The following is a 20,053-nucleotide window of genomic DNA, read 5'->3' as shown; positions in this document are numbered from 1 at the left end:
TCAGCTGCTCACAGGCGAGTCGAGTCGCCTAAGGAATGGGAGTCTCCCTTTGCTAACATCTGACTGCAGATAATACCTACATAATTAAAATCAGGAACAAAAACTGTAACAATAACATAATAATAATAATATGATAGCTACCACTCACTGAGCCCTTGTTTTGCGTGCGGGACGGACAGCCCCACTACCAAGTTAACGGTGAAGGGAGAAAAACTGTCCCAAGTCACCCCACCAGGAGGTGATGGATCCAGGATCTGGACTGGGGCCCGGCCGTCTTCACACACCTAGCCATGATGTTCCTCTGCGTGTCCAGAACAAACCCGTCACCCACAGGGTAAGAAAAATGTCACCCTCCAGGCCAGAGCTGCTCTGCCAACACCAGCTCGTTGGGCCCCTCGTTCCCCTTGGAGGTAGAGGCAGGGATGGCTGGCATGGCCTTGCAGGGTTAAAGGGCAATACGGCTACAGTGCCTGCCACTCCATTACAGAGCTATCCCAAATAACTCCCGGCATTCAAGCCTTCAGAAAACAGGAACTTTGAGTCAAGGCTGGAGCCCTGGCCCGGAGTAGGAAAGGTCCAGAGCAGACAGAAGTGTGGGCTGTCCGGTTCACGAAGGGCTAGAGCAGGTGCGATGTCACAGCCTGTGTGCAAGACGAGGCACTCACTATGCTCTTGCTGTCCTCCGCAAAGGTCGCTTTGACAAACATAGGGCCCAGGGCGAAGCCCAAGTTGTTCTCTGTGTCGCTCACGCAGAACTTCCACCGGGGAAGACAGGTCTGGAAACACAAGGGACAGGGGTTACTTGGTCCTGTCCTTCTTCCCAACCCTTGTCCGTCCAGGAGGCAGCAGCGGCTGGGGCTGCTTCCTTCCAGAACCTCCAGGAGACCTTTTCTGACGCAGTGGAAGTTATTTTAGGCACTAGATCAAGAGGCCACAGAATATTCCTCATCGCCGCCATCTATGATTTCCTGAATGCCAGGCTCTGTGTACAGCATGTCATAAATGGGATCTTAAGGAGCCATCAGAACGAACATGGAAGGCAGGGATGTGGGCCTTGACAGATGAGGAAACAGACACAGAAACTCTGCAAGGGGAAGTCGCCGGTCCAAGGTCCCACAGCGAGCGAGGGGTGTTACAGTGACAGAACTCTGACATGCCTGCTCGCACGCCCCACCCCCCACCCCTACCTCGCCCTGCCCCTTGGGGGAGGCTAAGAATCCTGGTGGCAAAGACTTGAGAAATTACTGTGTCTATTCTTGTGCAATAGGAAAACCTTCCCAGAAGGCCAGACCCAACCCCATTTTCTTTTTTAATGTTTGTTTATTTTTTGAGAGAGAGAGAGAGAGAGACAGAGTATGAGTGGGGGAGAGGCAGAGAGAGAGGGAGACACAGAATCCAAAGCAGCTCCAGGCTCTGAGCTGTCAGCACAGAGCCAGATGCGGGGCTCAAGCCCACGAACTGTGAGATCATGACCTGACCCGAAGGCGGACGCTTAACCGGCTGGGCCACCCAGACGCTCCAGGACCCAACCCCATTTAAAGCTTCCTAGAGGAAGGACCAGCACAGTGATGCTGCAGGACGCACATGCCTTGGTAGCCCATGGTCTTGCCCACAAGCCTGCCAGCCCACCAGCCCACCAGCCCCCAGGGCACCTATGGGGAGCTGGAAATGGGTGGCCTTAGGCTGTAGCCCCACAGAGCTCAGGGGAAGCACACCCACGCTGGTTCGAGCCCCGCTTGCTCTCCTGCCCCTGCAGCCTGCTGGCTGTGCATGGTCCCCATGATCATGAGTGGTGGCCCTGCTCACCCTGCTCGTGTAAATCCCTCATGTGGCCTCCTGACCCTGAAGAACAGGTGGTAACAACCACCAGGCTTGGGGCAGCCTGCTTCATGATAGTTTTCCAACTGAAAACAAGCAAATGCCCACCAACAGGCAGACGGGTAAACAAAATGTGGTATTTTTATACAACAGCACACTACTTGGCAACCGGAAGGAGCGTGACACACAATATGGAGGCATTTCACAGCCATTAGCTGAGCAAAAGCAGCCAGACATGAAAGAGCCCACAGTGTGCAATCCCACCCACACCTGTCCACACCCACTTGGGGGACTGAAGGAACCTTCTGTTCCAAGGACACTGGATAAGTGGGTGACAGGAATGTTCTCTATCTCGATTGGGTGCTGGTTACATGGGCGACTTCATTTGTCAAAACTCGCTACACTGTGTACTTCGTGTACCCCGTTCATTTTACGGTACGTAAATTCTACCTTAAAGAAATTTCTTCCAGGAAAGAAGGAAGAAGGGGAGGAAGTAAAAGGCATCTCAGCCTTCCACAAGTTGAGTGGCCCAAGTCCTTTTAAGCTTTCCCACCCATGTGTCCATTTAGATGCTGTGCCCTCCCACAGCTGGACATGGCTGTGGCCACATCTGGCCGAGGCCACCCACGCAGAAGGTCAGGACCGGGGGGGAGGGGGACTCGAACTCCCAGGCTCTGGGAGTGGGGGCCCTAGGCCCTGATGGCTGAGTCAGGGGCTGAGTCTTACTGCCTTCTCAGGAGAGCTTTTGCATAAACCCATTCATTCATTCACTCACTCATTCATTCACATGCCCAGTGCTCTCCGGGCAGTTCTTTTGCACCCTGAGAGCGCTAGGTGCTTGGAACCTAGAGGCGAATCAGCCGTGAGCTCTGCCTTCGAGGGGCTCAATAGAAACACCCAGAGCACCCAGTGGGAGAGACAGACACATAATAACAGCAACAATGGCAGCAAGACTAGTGTGTGCCAGCTGAGTGTTTATCGGGTGTGGGCCGTAGCTCATATAATCCTCATAATGTGGGCCACAGCTCATATAATCCTCATAATAACCCCACGAGGCAGGTTCTGTGCTCCTCTTTGCAGACAAGCAGGGTGTGGAGTGCTTTAGCCTTTAGGACAGACTTTGTGGGAATACCTTTGTGTGATCCCAGACGGTGCCCTGGTCAGTAGGGCAGGGCAGGGATTAAGTATTCCTTTTTACATTTGGGAAGACTGAGTCTTCTGCTCCAATGAAGTGATTTGCCCAAGGCTGTGTGGTTAGAAGAAGCATTTCAAACACAGATCTTCTGACCAAAGTTCTGTGCTGTTTCCGTATACCATGCATGGGGCATATCGTGACCCTGGCTCACAGCCTCCCACCTCTAGGGGCTCCCAGTTGCCCTGGCTTCTGGCAAAGCCTTTCTGGGCTCCACCAGCTCTTAGCATCCCACTGATTAGAGCAGCACCTTGCACTCTGAGACTCGCCCAGGGAAGCTCTCCCTATGTATCTATGTATCTATCTACCTACCTACCTACCTACCTACCTATCGTGGTAAAATACACAGAAGATTTACCATTCTAGCTGCTTTAAGTGTATAGGTCAGTGGTGCTAAGCATATTCACATTGCTGTGCAACCAATCTCCAGAACTTTTCATCTTGCAAATGTGAAACTTCACACCCATTGAACAACTACCCATTGAACAACTCCCCATGCCCGCCTCCCTGCCCCCAGCCCCTGGCAACCACCAGGAAGCTCAATTTTGACTTCTGGCTTCTGCAGAGCAGAGGCTGAGTGGAGCAGAGTTCGGGTGGGGGCTGTGGAATCAACTGTGCTAGGTTTGAGAACCCACTCGCCACTAATGAGCTGTGTGACTTTGAATCGTCCTTTCCCCTCATGGAGCCTCAGTTTCTTTATCTATAAAATGGGCTGATGAGAATAGTTCTGAACACACAGAGCTGTTATAGGAACTTGGTGACATAATGCCTACAAAAGGCAACATCTAGTAATGATGTCTTTTATTATTCTGATGATCATCGTTAGCATCAGTGAGTGGCTGAAAGTGCCAAGATGTCACCATCATCCAGAGCTGGGTTTGAATTGGAGTTTGGCTGCCTCCTTGCTGGGTGACTTGGGAAACCCTTCACCACCTAGAGCCTGTTTCCTCATCTGTACCCAGTGGGTAAGCAATGATGCAGGTACATGATCCCCACACAGAGGCATCTCTGTAACTGCCATCCCCAGTCCTGGTCAGACCCTTCCTGAATAAAGTCCCGTGGGAAGCCAAGTGCTCCAGGGGACAGAGTCCATGTCTCGTCATGTCTGTGACCCAGGGCTCACCAGGGCCGGTCCAAGGTAGGTACAGGTGGAGCAGGAAGGCGGGTCAGCTGAGCAAAGCAGCCAATCCTTCCCCTGGTCCTTCTCTGCAGGGCCACGTGGCTCTCATAGCTGAGGTCCTTTGGTGCCCTCAGAGGCCCCTCTTGTCAGGAGCAGGGCCTGTTCCCAGCCACCCTCTCCTTCCGTCCCCTTCCTGCCAGAGGTGGGTATATATGGGGAGGGTAAAGAAAAGGAGAACTCTTCCCAGGATGAACTCTAGGACCGGAGGCCAGCACCCACATCCCATCATTCTCTGCCAGCCCTTATCCGGCTCTGTCCACTACATTGGACTCTAGGAAGGGCCGTGGGGGCAGGGCGGCCGGAGCCAGCTCTGCCCGTCCCCTGGGGTCTTGTTAGCTGCTGTCCTGGGTGGGTGCACTGGGCAAGCTTAGCGCCTCGCCCTCTATTGGTCTATGGCTGGGGCACCTCCCTGGGGCCCTGACTTGGTGTGCGTCCCATCAGCACATATGAGGACCTCACGATGTGGGCTCTTGGGGCACAGATGCCACCTCACTTGTCTCTGTGTTCCCACAAGGGACTCATGTCCTATGAATACATGTCTGTGGGCTACATGAATGAGAGGGTGACCTCCTTGGGGAAAAAGTGGAAGTGTCTGGGAAACTTCCCACCTAGGGTGGGGCCCTGAGAGGGGGGGAGTGAGGGTCCTGGAGCCCTGGGACCTCTGGAAGAATGGGCCCTCGGGGCCAGGGAGCATGACAGCAGTGAACACATGTGCGGACTTACCACGAACCAGGTGCTGCACCGAGTGTTTTATGTTTATGGAGAAGCAGCAGTATTACTGGAGGTCCCCTGTATAAAATGGGGATGATGATCACACCCACCTCATAGGGATATTAAGATCACTGGAGTTACAGGAAAGTGTTTATTATCACCAGCATTGAGAAGGAGTTGGAAGGAAGAAAACAGAAGCCACCTTTTGCCGTAAAGTAGCTAACTCTCTAAGATTCCTCTTTACCCTTTGAGATTGGATGTAATCATCTCCTTCTGGAAGCTTCTGTCCATCCCCAGCTAGCTTAGATCCTCCCTCATGAGTTCCACGGCCCTAGAGGACACTAAGGTCACAAGAGCCTCCAACCCAGGGCCTGGCACACAGTAGGTACTCAGCACGTGCATAGGAATGCAGTCACAGAGGCTCACCTTCTTGGTCCCGTACATGACTTCCATGAACTTCTCGTCGGCGTCCTGAAAGCGCTGATCAAGGAAGGAACTTGTCTTCCGCACCAGGTTCCAGATCATGTAGTTGTTGAGCAGGCTGGGGCAAGAGATCAGACCGCTCAGAAGGGCCCAGAGCTGAGAGCACCACAGCACTTCCCCCACTGACCTTTAGGGGGCGCTCAGAACCGGCCTTCAGCTAGCAGGCTCTTTCCCCCACCTGCCCCAGTCTGGCAGGTTACTGGTCACTAACAGGGAATGTCAGCTCTTCAAGGCAGAGCCTGGGTCCTCTTTTGAAAACCCCTCAGTGCCTAGTGAGGTGATTTGTACATCACACGTCCTCAATACACGCTTGTTGCATAGCTGCTTTTTGTCTGGAAGCTGTGGAAGGGCAGCATGGAGATGCCCCCTGGATGCTGTGTACTGCTGGGCTGGAGCAGGGAGGAGGCTGCCATGTCCCCAGCTTGGAGATGTCCCGGCCAGAGGGCCAGCGTCAGGGAAGGGGCCCTAAGAATAGGAGGGGCAGGAAAGGAAGCTCTGGCCAGCCCCGCCATGGTCTGCGTGAAAGAGCTCACTGCCCCCTCCCTCAGGGCACAGAGAATCCTCTGTGGCTTTTGTCACCTTTGCAAAGAAGCCACCTTGGTACAAAGAGATGTTCACAACGGTGAGCATCTAGCCTCAAACTGGAACCAACCTAAATGTCTGACAATAGGGGAAGGGTTGAGTAAATAATCATATGTATACTTGGTGGAATACTGTGCAGCCGTGAAGAATGAGGTCCACAGAGAGTGCGGGATAACGTGGGGAAAATGCTCTTGACAAAGGTCAAGAGAAAAGCAGATTACACATGTGGTCACAACAATGGGGAAAAAAGGAACCATGTATTAGAAAATTCACCTCTCTCTCCCTCACACACGTGCGTGCACGCACACACACACACACACACACACACACACCCCATAGAATCAACAGCAGTGTTTGGGTAAGTTTAAGTTTTTTCTATTTTTTCTGTAGTTTTCAAAAACCTCTCCAACGAATCTTTAAAATTAAAAAAAATCAGAAGTATTAACTACAAATATGAGCGAACATTCACTGAGCCCCATCCCAAGTCATACCCTCACTCGGCTCTGGCATATCCTCACCAGGTAGGTGCTGTTTCCAGCCCCATTTTATGATGCGGAGCATGAACCAGGCGAGGGCGAGAAACTTGCCCAAGGGGACAGAGCTGGTGGGGGAGGGGCTGGGATTTGAAGGGCTGCCTCTCCCCAGGGCCCACGCTCCTGAGTCAGTCTGTCACCCGCTGGCCACACCTATCTGGCGGGAGAAGAGGACAGCGGGGCAGCGGGAGGGTGTGACCCCAAGGGCTGCCTGGCCGTCCCTTACCATTTGTCTGTGTTGTTGATGAGGGTGGAGACCTGCCCCAGGTACTCCTTGTCGTAGACAACAACAGGCTCGGACTCATTGATCTCCACAGGGTAGAAGATGGTGTTGAGAAAGGGCAGCCAGTTGATGGCTGGCGCCAAGGCCTGGAAGGGAAGAGACCGTGTGACTCTGGCTGGGCTGTTTCTCCTCCACGCCCAAGGCTCCAGGGTGCTCTTCCGAGGAAGGCGGCACCATGCCTCCGAAGAGCTGGGCACGGACAGCGCCCTGTGCAGATGTCGAACTGAGGTCTCTGGCTTTCGTCAGAGATGCTCTCGACAGAATTCTAAGGAGCCAAACACCAACTTCAACTTGAAATGGAGCTGGGATGGAATAAAGGGGACACAGTGACAGCAGCAGTAGCTACCATTCTGCAAGCCCCTCCTGTGCCAGGTACCACTGCAAACGACTCACACGTCTTCTCTCAGCGGGACCTCATGAGAGGCCTAGGTGGGAGGCGCCACTGTCCCCAGTGTATCGATGAAGAAACTGAGCCCAGACGGGCCTATAACGGAAAGCTCTGTAGCGTCCAGAGCCAAACCACCTGGGTTCGTATTCCAGCTCTCTTACTTACTAGCTGTGTAACCTTGAGTAAGTGGATGAACCACTCTGTGCCTCGGGGTCTCGTCTGAAAAGGGATCTCCTCATCATAACAGAACTCACGCCATGGGGTTAGTGTAAGGATTAAACAGATTAATGCTGTCTGTTCCATTCAACATGCACTTCCATAATACCAATTACTAGGTGATTAGGCTATACGACCGGTAAATTCGAGAATGATAGCAGTAAAATGTGCAAATGCTTCGGGCCACGGGTGATTTTTCTTGGGCACGGGATCTGAAAAAATAAGCTTAGACTGACAACCTCCAGCGAGAAAGGAAAAGCCCCCAGCTCTGCTGATGCACAGGAGGCTGGCTGGTCAGCTCTATTTTACGATCATTTATTTTTATTTATTTTTATTGTTTAGAGAGAGAGAGAGAGAGTGCATGAGCGGGGGAGAGAGGCCGGGGGGTGGGGGAGAGAGAGAGAGACAATCCTAAGCAGGCTCCACCCTCAGCACAGAGCCCGACACGGGCCTCCACCTTGCAACCCTGGGATCATGACCTGAACCTAAACCAGGAGTCGGATGCTTGACCAACTGAGCCACCCAGGTGCCCGTAAGATCATTTAAAACGATGGCCGATGCCAGAGCTCCCTCTGCACTCCGGCTTCCAGTAACTTCCAGCTTCGAGCAGGTAGCCTGCTCTCAGCCCGCCTAGCGGCAGCAGCCCCCACTGCGCAGAGCCCATCCGCCTGCGCGGTCTCTGTGCCCACAGCAGCCTTCCTCCACTGCCCGCCAGGCAGCCTCCAGGCGTGCTGAGCTCTCTCCAGGTTCCAGTTATTGTTTTGGTTACAGACTTGCACAACTTCTGGGTTTAACTGTGGTCAAATACACAAACATGAAGTTTACCATCAAACCCATTTTTAAGCATGCAGTTCAGCGACATTAAGTACCATCACCGTCCATCTCCAGATTCCATCTTGCAAAACTGAAACTCTGCACCTATTAAACAAGAATCCCCCCTAGTTCCCTCCCTACTGGGCCCCCAGTAACCATTATTCTACTTTTTGTCTCTATGAATTTGGCGGCTCTCGCTACCTCATGTAAGTGGAACCATACAGTATTTGTCTCTGTGACTGGTTTGTTTCACTTAGCGTGATGTCTTTCAAGTGGCACAACTTTTGAATCTAATTGGAGTTGTTTATACAATTAATGAGAGCTTCATAAACTGCAGGGCCCTGGAACGCTCTAAGTCCTATTTCTCCCACACGACCTGTTGTTCTTACTTTTCCGCCCTGTAATTTTACAAGATGCAAACATATACTGTGTTATACAGCAAAAGTGCTGATATGTGTCAGTCACAGAGAATGGTAGCCAGCACTTAACAAGCACTCAATCGATATTAACTATTGTAATCATTCTCAAGGTCTCCCAAGCGTGGGCCTGGGCTTGAAGGATAATAAATTCTGTTCTCTGTTCCCTTGCAAAAGGGCAGAACTGAAGACAAAGGCTGCAGGAGACACATTACAATCGGCCTTCATATGGTAAAATCGATCAATAATGTACAATGTAAAATCAATCTACAACATCAGATGAACCTATAACCTGTTGGTAACTACCTACGATACCCTCAGTGAGAAAGCAGTCATAAAGCCCTCCCCTTAACAGATGCTGACTTTGCAGATGAGCTAAGGTGACCTTTCTGAGTTCACGTAGTTAGCTAGTGTGTTCAGGTCTAAAATCTAGGCTCCCTCGTCTCTCCGGTTTCAAAGGGCAACTCAGCTCTTGGGGAATAAGGACCTCCGAGGACAGAAGAGGGCAGCTCCCACAGGCAGCGGTGTGCCAGCTCTTGGAGGGCAGGGAGGCGATTCATAGTGGCATCAGGACCTACCACAAACTCCCTCGGTGGTTTTTGTCAGAGATGCTCTAGACAGGATTCCAAAGAGGCGTGCCCGGCGGGCTCCCGCACATCCCTGCCCACCCGACTCCAAGAGGAGACACGGATCAGAGTCCTCACCATGAACTTGTTCTGGGACCTCAAGCCGTTCTGTAGCTTTTCTCTAAAATGGCCCCCCCAACACAAATATAAATACAAATAAAATGGGGACAACATTCTGCACCACCCCCCCCACCTCACCGTGGTTGGTTGCTCTGTACCTCGTGGGGATGGCCTGCTCTTTAAACCTGAGCTGCCTTTCTCCCTAGCTTGTCCATTAACTCTTTCTCTCTGGCAAGAATCCCCTAGGCAGGTAACCTCTGGGGCTTCTCTTTAACAATTTCTGTGGCTGCAAAACTGGGAGGTGTCCAGGTGAGACGGTCAAATAGGGCTCAACGCTTAGAGACACCTGCCTGCATGATCTGCTGACAAAGACGCCTGGGAAATTCACCAGGTTTACAAAATGTCATTGTTTACACAATGAATGAGAGCTTCACAAACTGCAGGAGACTGGAACATTCTAATCAGGGTACAGACATCAGGTGGTGATAAATCCCTGTGCACTTGACACACGCCTGTTTCGTCAGGGAGAGCAGGTGTTCCGTGCAAGCAAATTCCCATAACTCCAGATAAGGTGTGTGTTGAACAGAATTTTCACATTTTCAATCTTGCTTTAGTGAACGCCTAATTTAAACATGTGTGCCTAGATCTGTATCCATAGAGATGGCTGTTTTAACTGACTGGGACATTCCACTTGTGACTCAAATCCTTTGGGGCACACCAGTCAGCTCTATTTTCCAAACCTGCAGCCAAAGAGTACTGCTGGTCACCAACCAGCCAGCTCAAGTAGGCTTGCAAAATAAGAGAGAAAAGGAAGATGCTATCAGACATGATCTCAGCTGGAGAATTTAGAGCAGAGGACAGGACTCATGCTCAAACAACTTTTTCTTATTTTTAATTTTTAAGTTTATTTATTTTGAGAGAGGGAGAGAGAGAGAGAGAGAGAGAGCGCGAGCAGGGGAGGGGCAGAGAGGGAGAGAGACAGAATCCCAAGAAGGCTTCATGCTGTTAGCGCAGAGCCCGGTGCAGGGCTCGAATTCATGCAACTGTGAGATCACAACCTGAGCTGAAACTAAGAGTCGGACGCTTAACCAACTGAGCCACCCAGGCACCCCTCAAACAACTTCTGATATGGAAGGTCTTAGAAAGGAATGAGAAGGGCCTCAGGCCCCCAGAGAAGGAACAGAAGGATGTCTGATTCGTGGCTCTGAATTCAGACTCTGATGGGGGCTGGCCTGGAACCACTCTATTCTGGTGGGGTTAGCCTGGACACATACTGTGAAGGCTGGCACACCTTTCCCTGAGTCACCTGGGGTGTAGGAAGAAAACCAAATTTCCAGCTACCAGGGAATAGCAAGGCATTCTCTGTCCAAGGCTGGAATAAATCAAATTGGTTTAGTGTTAGAGACGTGGGCTGGCATCATCAACAACAAAGGAATAACACGAATAATGATTACTACAGTACATTTGAATTGTGCACATGAGCTTACAAAATGAAATCTCATCCTTTGCCTCATCTCATCCTCTTAAACCCTGTGGGCAGGCCAGGAAGAGATTCTTTTGGAGGATACTAGGTTTCAGGGCTCCAGGACTTAATCTTTAAATGCTAGACATAATTTTTTAATATGCACACATGCCCTGTTCCCCTGGGAGACACTCCAGAGTTTTCAATTTGTTCTCAAAGAACTCTGTGACTAAAGAACCAGTCCACCTTATGGGGACAGGGGCTGCCTCTCATTTGTCTCTTGTGTTCTGGAATAAAGCAGGTGTGAATGAGTGAGGAAGGAAACAAAAGGCTCACATGGGGGTCTTGTGACTTGCCCAAGGTCACACAGCTCCTAGTGGGGCTGGGCCAGAGCAGTCTTCTGACTCCAAGCCCAGGGCCTGTACCTCTGCTAAAGTCCTCCCCTACGTGGAGGGCTCTGCAGCAGCGGGGGAGGAAAAGCCTTTCCTGTCTTGCTCGAAGATCAGAGCAAACGCAATGTTATAAGGTGCCCTGGGGTAGAGCCCGGAAGCCACGCTGGGGCAGATGTGCTCAGGGCTACCGTGTCTCCTCTGCTTCCCTGGGGGTGGTCGGTTGGCATTATGGCCACCGTGGGGGGCTGGGCTGCTGCTGGGGCCCTTCTTGCGTTGAGAAGCGGACAGCTGGAGCAAACCCAATCACTGCACAGACAGCATCTCCGTTGACCTCCGGACCTCAGAGTGGCAACACGGTGCCAGATGGTCCCCGACACAGGTTGCTGATCTCTGTAACAACCCACGCACACCACTCACCCCGATGCCAGCTCCTCCGGGGACCCAAAGGGCAGCTGGCACCCAGAAGAGACTCTCTCACCTTCATCCCCAGCTTTGCCTGAGCTGTATCTCCACCTGGGACACCCTGTCGGCCTGGTGCTGCTCTTGCCCACACATCCCACTCACCTTCCCTGACTTCCCCTTACTCGGGTCCTAGTGCCCTCCTTCTTTCACCCAGAGCACTCAGCAGGGAGTCTGGGACCGCTTCCTGGTTGGTGTTCCTCTCTACCCTGGAAGTACTTCCAGAGCAAGGCCCTGACGGTGGCCCTATACCTGTCAGAGCAAGGAATGGAGGGTGAAAAAGGGTAGGGACCGAGGTGTTCTTTCTGAAAAGAGAGGCATGAGCCAACTCCAATGGGTGGGCGGGACCTGGCTGGTCAAGGTAGACAAGGACGGAGGAGACATCTCGGTGCAACCCCTACACACTGGCCTAGTCACCCTCCCCAGCGGAGAAGCAGGCCTCACCGAGGCTTCCTAGGCAATGGCAGGAAACAGGAAGACTGGCCAAGGCCACCTTGCTGATTCCTCTGCGACCCTGGGGACCTGGGATAAAGCCAGACGCCAACACACGGTGAACTGGGAAGACGGAACTGGCAGTCAACTCACCACCTGCAAGCCTCAAGGAGCCACCAGGGGGCAGCCTTCAGCAGAGGGGCCACTTGCTTTCCAATGGGTTACACCCGGTGACAGAGAGAAACCCCCTCTCACCTCCAGGAGGTTGCCAGGGATCGTGGTCAAGAACAGATGCCATGAGCCACGCGTGAGTCCAATGTCCAGCTCCCCTGGCACTCAGGGAGCCTCAGGGACTTGAACATGTCACTTAACCTCCTGGCTTGGAAAAGGGAGAAGTGACTACAGAACCCACCTCTCAGGTCTATTGTTTGCTGTATATACACCAGGCTCGATGTGACTGGGGCTTGAGCATGGAAATGCCCAATCAGTGTGAGCTATTATCGTTATGACCACAGAGCCTCCCCAGGTAAATGCTGTTGTTACAGAAAAGCTGTGTGGCCTTCAGCAGATAACTTAGCCTCTCTGAGCCTCAGTTTTCCCATCTGTGAACTGGGGTGACAACCATCCTTGCTCCTTAGGGTTGTTCTGGGGACTTGATGAAGTGGGTATAAAAGCCTCAGCCCAGCACCCTACGTCCTGAAGCCCTGCGCCTCCCCCGGGCTCCACGTCAACCGGAGCTCACGTTACCTGCAATTCGGCAGCTGTCACTTTGTGGTAGATGAGCTCCTCGTCCCGGCGCTTCTCCTGGGGGATGGTGATGTTGGCCAGTGCCGTCTCAAAGTCCAGAATCTGTTGCATCTGGGGCCGGATGGTGGCCTCGTCCCCTCCACCCAGCAGCTTCCCCAGCTGGACCATGTAGTTCAGGTATCCCGTCAGCACCTGTGGGCCCAGCACCCGCAGTCTATCAGTCGTGTCACCTGCTGCACGCTGGACACGGGTGGCGGGTGGGGCAGGGCCAGCCCAGTGCGGGAAGTCCGCAGAGCGGCTGCCCACGGAACTCGGGACGAAGCCCTCAGGTGCTCGAGTGGGTGGGGGACCCTGCTGTTCCCCACCCACACTCCCGCTCGGACGCCCATCACGGGAAAGCTACCCACAGACCATCCTTCGGTTCTTACAACACACTTTTTCTGAGCTGCCCTCCTCTACCATGTCCCCAGATCCAAATTAGGTTCCCGTGTTCGACTTTCTCAGCTCACCCTTGAGCTATCACAATTTGTCATTATGCCTCCAACTGGGTGGTTAGTTCATTAACGTCTGCCTCCCCTGCTAGACTCTAAGCGGGGACCATGACTGTCTCAGTCCCCACTCTCCCCCCAGCATCAGGCACTTGGTAGGTGCACGCCCAATACAAGTGGGCAGGATGAATGGAGACATGATGAACCACAGACGAGGTTTCTCCGGGACATCATGAGAGGCATGGGTTTTGGAGTTAGCTGGTCTGGATGTGAATCTCAGCCTCACCCCTCTGTGACCTTGGGTGGGTCACTTAGCATCTCTGGGCCTTGCTCTCTCCTCTATAAAAGGCAAGGTAAAAATAATACCCACATGGCAGATGAGATGAATGAAGTTCAGAGACGTTCTGTATCTGCGGGGTTACTGAGGGGGCGGGGGAAGAGGTAAGTATATAAGAGGCTTAGCACCCACAGATGGCCATGGCCATTACTGCTGTCTTGCTCTACAGTGGGGACAAAAGACACCTGCCCATCCCCTGCCTATTGTGCCCACGATGCCTGAATGGGAAACAGCCAGTCTGTTTCTGCCAGGGATTGCCTATCATCCATCAGATAACTGATTCCGTCAGTGCAACTCCAGCTTCAAAGACCCGCACAGGTGTGATGTGGAGGGGACACTGAGAGGGTAAAATGTCACAGGGCGTGGGCTGGGAGCCACTCTCTCTGAAGAAGAAGCACACTCACCTTCTCGTTTTCAGTTTTGTTCAGGTAATAGTCCCTTGAGGGTAAGCCCAGGCCAGACTGGTCCACCTGGAGAGAAAGGCAGGAGTGAGAGGGGGTCTCCTGTCACACATACACACCGCCTGCTGTGGGGACAGCTGGCACATGGCAACACAGGACCGGCCTGGGTCCCAGCCAGAGCAGGAGCTGGTAGCGGAGGACCCCTCTGGGGTGGGGCCAGCCGGCGTGGGAACAGACACATGTCTGGCTGCATAGCTGCCCGGACACGGGGATTCTGGGCCCTTCCGAAGGGCTAGAGCCACCCTCCCTCTAAACACCTCTTAGGCTTGGCCATGGCCAAGCTTGGCATGGCTTCTACTTAATTAGACACTTCCCAAGACGGTGCAGTGGTTAAGACCCCTGTAGCCTTAGTCAAGTCACTGAACCTTTCTGGTCCTTAGGTTCTTCGCATGGAGAATAGGGGAAATAATACCTAGCCCTCAGAGCTGGAATGAGGACTCAAAGGAGAGAGCCAGGGGAGGACGTGCTGAGGGTCTGGCAGGTAGGGGAGGGTCAGTTCCTGATAGCAACTCTCAGAGCCTAGAGGAGGTGTTGTTACAGTTCATTTGATTGAGAAGGAAACTGCAGCTCAGAGCAGTTGAGGCACTTGCCCGAGGCCACATGCTGAGTGAGAGGCAGAACTGGATGGGAACTTGGCCTTCACGGCCCCCAGCCTGGGCTCCTCGCTTCCTCATTTGAGGGTGGGCAGATCAGGGCCAGGGCTTCCCTGGGGGTGCCGATACAAAGTCCAGGGCAGGCTCCGGCAGGAAGAGAGGGACTCCAAGCCATTCCAAGCAGAGCCACAAAGGGCGGAGGCTGAGGTGAGGGAACCGGGAGGTGGCTTTAGCTGTGTCCAGGAGTTGGCATCACTCTGGGGGCCCACGGTGACCGATCAGAACCCCGGAGACCCGTCTGTGCTGCACTGACCCCACCTACCCGAGGACGGCAGCCTGCTCTTTCGTGACTTGTTGCCGACAAAAATCTCACGGTTCAGAGTCTCCAGAAATAATCCAGGCTCAGAAACCAGAGGCCTGTCGCCCAGGGCAAGTCTGCCCCTACTCCGGCCCTTGCAAAACTCAGAACAGGTTAAATGCAAAACATGCCCATTCGTCTTCCTGGGGACCCAGGCCAGCTCACCTGGATCACGTTGCTGTTGGAATTCTTGGAGTCGGCACTGACGTAGACAGAGAAGAAGGGAGACGTGCGGTAGTGGGAGGTGACCACCTGCAGGGTGTCCTGGAAGTTGTCCTTGTCCCAGGGACCTGTGATGTTCCAGCCCCCTAGCTGCGGGCAGAGAGAGGGAAGGGGGAGGTGAAGAGGTGGCAGGAGACCCGGGTGTGAATTCTGCTCCTGCCACGGACTTGGTCCGTGACCCGGAGCAGTCATCTGACCTCTCTGAGCCTCAAGAGCAAATGAAAGGGATGGTCTTCGTCGAGTGTCTGACCAGCAACAGGAGATGCTGGGTGGAACGAGATTTGCCCTAAATGAGCGAGCAATGAATCCACGTGGCAGCTGCTCTCTTGGGGACGGGGATGGAAAGGAGACTTCTCCCACACCCTGTTCACTTTTTGAATACTGACTCATGTGGATTCACTTGTGCACAAAATTCAATTGTGCCTATGGAAAAAAAAGTCTCTGTATTTTTAAAAAGGTTGATAAAGCCATGATCTCTAGTGTCTCTCAAAGCTTGGACTCTTTTTTTTTTTTTTTTTTAAGTTTACTTGTTTATTTATTTATTTATTTATTTATTTACTTATTTACTTATTTATTTATTTAGAGCATGAGAGAGAGAATCCCAGGCAGGCTCCACACTGTCAGTGCAGAGCCCGACGCAGGGCTCAAACTCACGAACCGTGAGACCATGACCTGAGCCGAGGTCAGATGCCTAACCGACTGAGCCACCCAGGTGCCCCTGGGAGTTTTGTCTATACCCAACACAGGGCTCAAACTCACGACCCCGAGATCAAGAGTCGCATGCTCTACCAACTGAGCCAGCCAGGTGCCCCGGAGATGGGATTTTGTAACCTCCTCGGTGTCTCTGGCTTGGCACACACTGGCATGTGGGACCAGTGCCAGAGGGGAGGACTGTCTGGTCTCCGGTGTCCACAGCTCCCCATCCTGCTGCAATGACTTCTCAGAGCCAAGCCAGGAGGCGGGGCCCTGAGGGAGCATGAGACAGCTGGAAAACATCCATGGCCACCCTCTGTGGGTGTCAGGCAGCCTGGCCAGTCATAGGCAGCCCCTGCAGAGTCCATCCAAGGCTGACTGGGAGGTGCCCAGCAAGAAAGAGTCCTCCCCCGTGAGAGAATGGGAGGCCTGGGGTAACTGGGGCCCTCCTCACGGGGGAGGAGAGGGTTCTTCTTCTTCTTCTTTTTTTTTTTTTTTAAGAGAGAGAAAGAGAGTGGGGAGAGGGGCAGAGGGAGAGAATCTGAAGCAGGTTTCACACTCAGCACGGAGCTGACAAGGCTTGAGCCCACTACCTGGGATCACGACCCGAGCGGAAATCAAGAGTCAGACGCTCAACCAACTGAGCCACCCAGGTGCCCTGGGGCGGGGGGAGGAGGGGGTTCTGCTTCAGATCTGAGACTTTCAGTTGGTCCTTCTGGAACATACCCCTCTTCACAAAAACACACCCTCTGCGGAAAGGGAAGCAACAAGGTAGAGAAATGCTTTTTCTACAAATACGGCCCCCATCCCGCACACAGATGCAGAGAGGCATACATACGTGTGGCACACATCCACAACAGGTGCTGACGCGTACCCTGACACAAATACAGATATCCCCACCCACAGAGACGCATGCGTACACATGAGCACGTGCACGCGCACACACACACACACACACACACACACACACACACACCCAGACACACTCAGCCCCGACAGGTTCTACAGTCCAGCTGGGTGCGGTGGTTGGAGATGTGAGGTCGCCAGGCCCCAGTGGTACCTGAGAGCTGGGGTGGCAGCCAGAGGGGCAGAGGCAGGTGGCTCCCAAGAACTCACCTTCTCAATCAGCTCCATCAGGGGCTTGGCCTTAAGCTCCTCGATCCTGGTTTCATTCATACATGCACGGTAGTATACTTGGGCCTTCCTTTCTGCCTCGCTCACACTGGCTGTGGAATTTTCTGGAATGACAAGGGATAGCAGTTTGCAACACGCCCTCAGTTGCTCAGTGGGTAGCACTGAGGGAGTCCTTCTCAGAGCCTCGGTGTTCTCAGCTGTAAAAAGACCTAGGACTTCTCCCTGTCGGGTAGCCACAAAGACTCAGTCACAGCGGGTATATGACTGCCCCTGGGCAGATCCTGGGAAATGAGGTGCTTCCTAATTTTTGCTGAGTGCAAATAAGAAAAGCATACCATGTGTCTCCCTGTCTGCCAGGCAGGTTCGCAGACATGTCCCTAGGCTGGCGGCATGGGCCACCCAGAAGGACACCCTGCTTTCCCTGCTGGCTAACACGTGGCCCAGACACCCCCGCCTGGTGTGTGGGACAGAGGCCTGTCTTGGTTTTCAGATCCCAGATGACTTCTCTTGGGATAAAGCCTGGAGCTGAATGGAAGCTTCCAAGGCCTCATTCCCTAGGAGTTTCCGTCTCCCTTTCTCCCCTGAGGGTCCAGGCTGTTCATCAGATTTACAGTTCACGCAGAGTGCTTTTGCCGTGTCTCTTCCCAACTCAACAGTTAGCACCTCTATCCTTACACCGGGACGCCTGGGAGACCTTGGTCCCCCTCTCCCTGTCCTCAGTGTCCCGGTCCAGGAGCCGCCTGCCGAGGGCCACACTCCTGTACGTGCACCAGCACAGGGCAGGGCCCTGCTTATACCCAGGGAAGGTGACCACGTCCTGCTGTTCAGGTCGTGAAGGACCTACTACCTGCCGGAGCTCCCATGCCTGAGCCTTCATCTCAGAGCCCTGCTCCAGACAACGCCTGGGTCCCTGACCCCCTCAATTCTGTCTGTCCACTTTGCTGCCTCCCTGGGGAACCCCTTCCTCACTGCTCCACAGTCACCTTTCCTCATTTCAAATTCACTTCTCCTGGACCCAGAAACTCCTTCTCTTGCTTCCTTCAAAGACTCCCCCAAGCCCCACCTCCTCCATGAAGACTTTTCTGGCAGAACCTTATCCACTCATCCACTAAATAGATGCTAGATGCTCACTCTGTGCTAGGTACTGCACAAGCTTCGGGGACACAAAAGACAATGTCCCCGTCCCCGTGCTTCTTCCTTTCTAGTATGACGACACCGATAACAGACAAGAAAACACATGAAGAAAAACGTCCCCTTGGCCCCCTGTATGGGACACTGTCAAAATCCTACACCCTTCAAGGCCTCTCCCGGACGCCATCTTTCCTGTGGAGCCTCTCTGGAGACGTTCTTTCGTGAAGGCCCCAACATGGAGCACCTATTGAGTGCCAGGCACTGGGCTTGGCTCCGGTTTTACAGACATGAATAGGACCCAGGTAGTCTCTGCCTCCAGGGAGTTCATGGTCTAGTAGTGAACACAGCCAAGCAAAGAAATGACCGGGAGACACGGAGGTGCTTTGGTTAATGCAAATGGCTATGGAGCCCAAAGAAAATTCACACCCTTTGGTGGGGTGAGGTCGGGTCAGGGGGACTCTAGCTCTAAGCCAGTTCTTTTATTTATTTTTTATTAAAAATATTTTTTAGGGGCACCTGGGTGGCTCAGTCGGTTAAGCGTCCAACTTCAGCTCAGGTCATGATCTCACGGTTTGTGATTTTGAGCCCCTTGTCGGGCTCTGTGCTGACAGCTCGGAGCCTGGAGCCTGCTTCGGATCCTGTGTCTCCTCTCTCTGCCCCTCCCCAATTTGTGCTCTATCTCTCAAAAAATCAATAAGTGTAAAAAACAATAAAAAAATATTAAAAACAATTTTTTTAGTAGGCTCTACACCCACTGTGGGGCTCGAACTGACAACCCCTAGATCAGGTGTATGTTCCACGGACTAAGCCAGCCAGGCTCCCCGAGCTGGTTCTTTTAAAGGTAAGAAGTTATTCACCAGGTAGAAATGAGGGGAAAGAGCCTTGGGTTTGGACGGAATTGGAGATTTTGGGGAAATACGAGAGGCGCACAAGGGCATGCTATCTAGAGAAAAGATATCCATTTGGAGCGGCCTGTGGTGCAGGGGGCACCCGTCAGCTCCTGACTTGACTTTCAGCGTGGGTCACTTTGGCTCTCCCAGCCCTGTTGCAAAAGCCCACCTGCCCTCCCCCCAATTCTTACCATAACCAGCACCACGGTTTTCTCTGGTCAGAGAGCATCAACCCCCATCTTGCTGAAGTCAGGGTGATGGCCCTGAAGAAGGCATGGGACCAGCCTGAGCTAGTCTGAAGGGAGATGCAGAGACAGAACCCTGAGAGAGACAGTGGTCCAGGGGCCTGAGTGACGAGGGGCTGTGGAGGGTCCACACAGCCCTGGAAGCCACAGCCTGCCATGCCGCTGAAGCCTAGAAACACCTGCGCGTCCCTATTCCCTTCTGGAGCACGAAAGGAAGCCTTCCGGAGGGGAGGGCAGAAATGGGGAGAGCTGGACCTCTCCCTGCTCCTCAGACTCAGGAAGCAGAACTTCAGGGAAAGCAAAAGGGGGGTGTCCACCCACCCCCCCAGAAGCCTTGTTTCTATGACAATGCCTCCCAGCAGCTGGGCTGTTAGAAGGGAAAGCAAAAGAATCATCATTGCTTGCCAGAGCCCGAAAGTAGCGTCTCATCTTCCATATGTGGCTCTGGCCGTGACCCTGAAATGCCAGGGTCGGTGATGGGGGAGTGTGCTCTGTGTACTCTGGCCAATGAGAGGGCCTGGCATCTCCCTCCCCTGCTGCACCAAGGCCACTGAGATAAGAGGCCCAAAGAAAGGCTCCAGAGGAACAGCCTGGCTGTGCTCATTCTAGAGAGCTCCAGGTGCCCATCTTTCTCTGCATTATCGCCAGGCGGACAGAATGTGTGCTTCAGGCACACACACCCTCCCGCTCTCCTTTGCTGAGAGGCTG

General features: G+C 53.2%; 1 protein-coding gene across 4 annotated transcripts in view; it reads right to left on the bottom strand.

Moving 5' to 3' along the window:
• Window positions 1-20,053, bottom strand: part of ECE1 (endothelin converting enzyme 1) — a 111,996-nt gene that overhangs the window by 15,213 nt on the left and 76,730 nt on the right. For all 4 annotated transcript variants that reach the window (XM_049617883.1, XM_049617880.1, XM_049617882.1 and 1 more), the window contains 7 exons: window positions 17,062-17,183; window positions 15,196-15,342; window positions 14,023-14,088; window positions 12,794-12,985; window positions 6,726-6,868; window positions 5,328-5,442; window positions 666-776 (listed from right to left, as the gene is read on the bottom strand). In XM_049617883.1, coding sequence (XP_049473840.1) covers window positions 666-776; window positions 5,328-5,442; window positions 6,726-6,868; window positions 12,794-12,985; window positions 14,023-14,088; window positions 15,196-15,342; window positions 17,062-17,183 — 896 coding nt within the window. The remainder of the gene's footprint in view (window positions 1-665; window positions 777-5,327; window positions 5,443-6,725; window positions 6,869-12,793; window positions 12,986-14,022; window positions 14,089-15,195; window positions 15,343-17,061; window positions 17,184-20,053) is intronic.

Source organism: Panthera uncia, assembly GCF_023721935.1.
Source record: "Panthera uncia isolate 11264 chromosome C1 unlocalized genomic scaffold, Puncia_PCG_1.0 HiC_scaffold_4, whole genome shotgun sequence".
Lineage (NCBI taxonomy): Eukaryota > Metazoa > Chordata > Mammalia > Carnivora > Felidae > Panthera > Panthera uncia.
The sequence above is the reverse complement of the archived record's forward strand: the minus strand, read 5'-3'. Positions and strand labels throughout refer to the sequence as shown.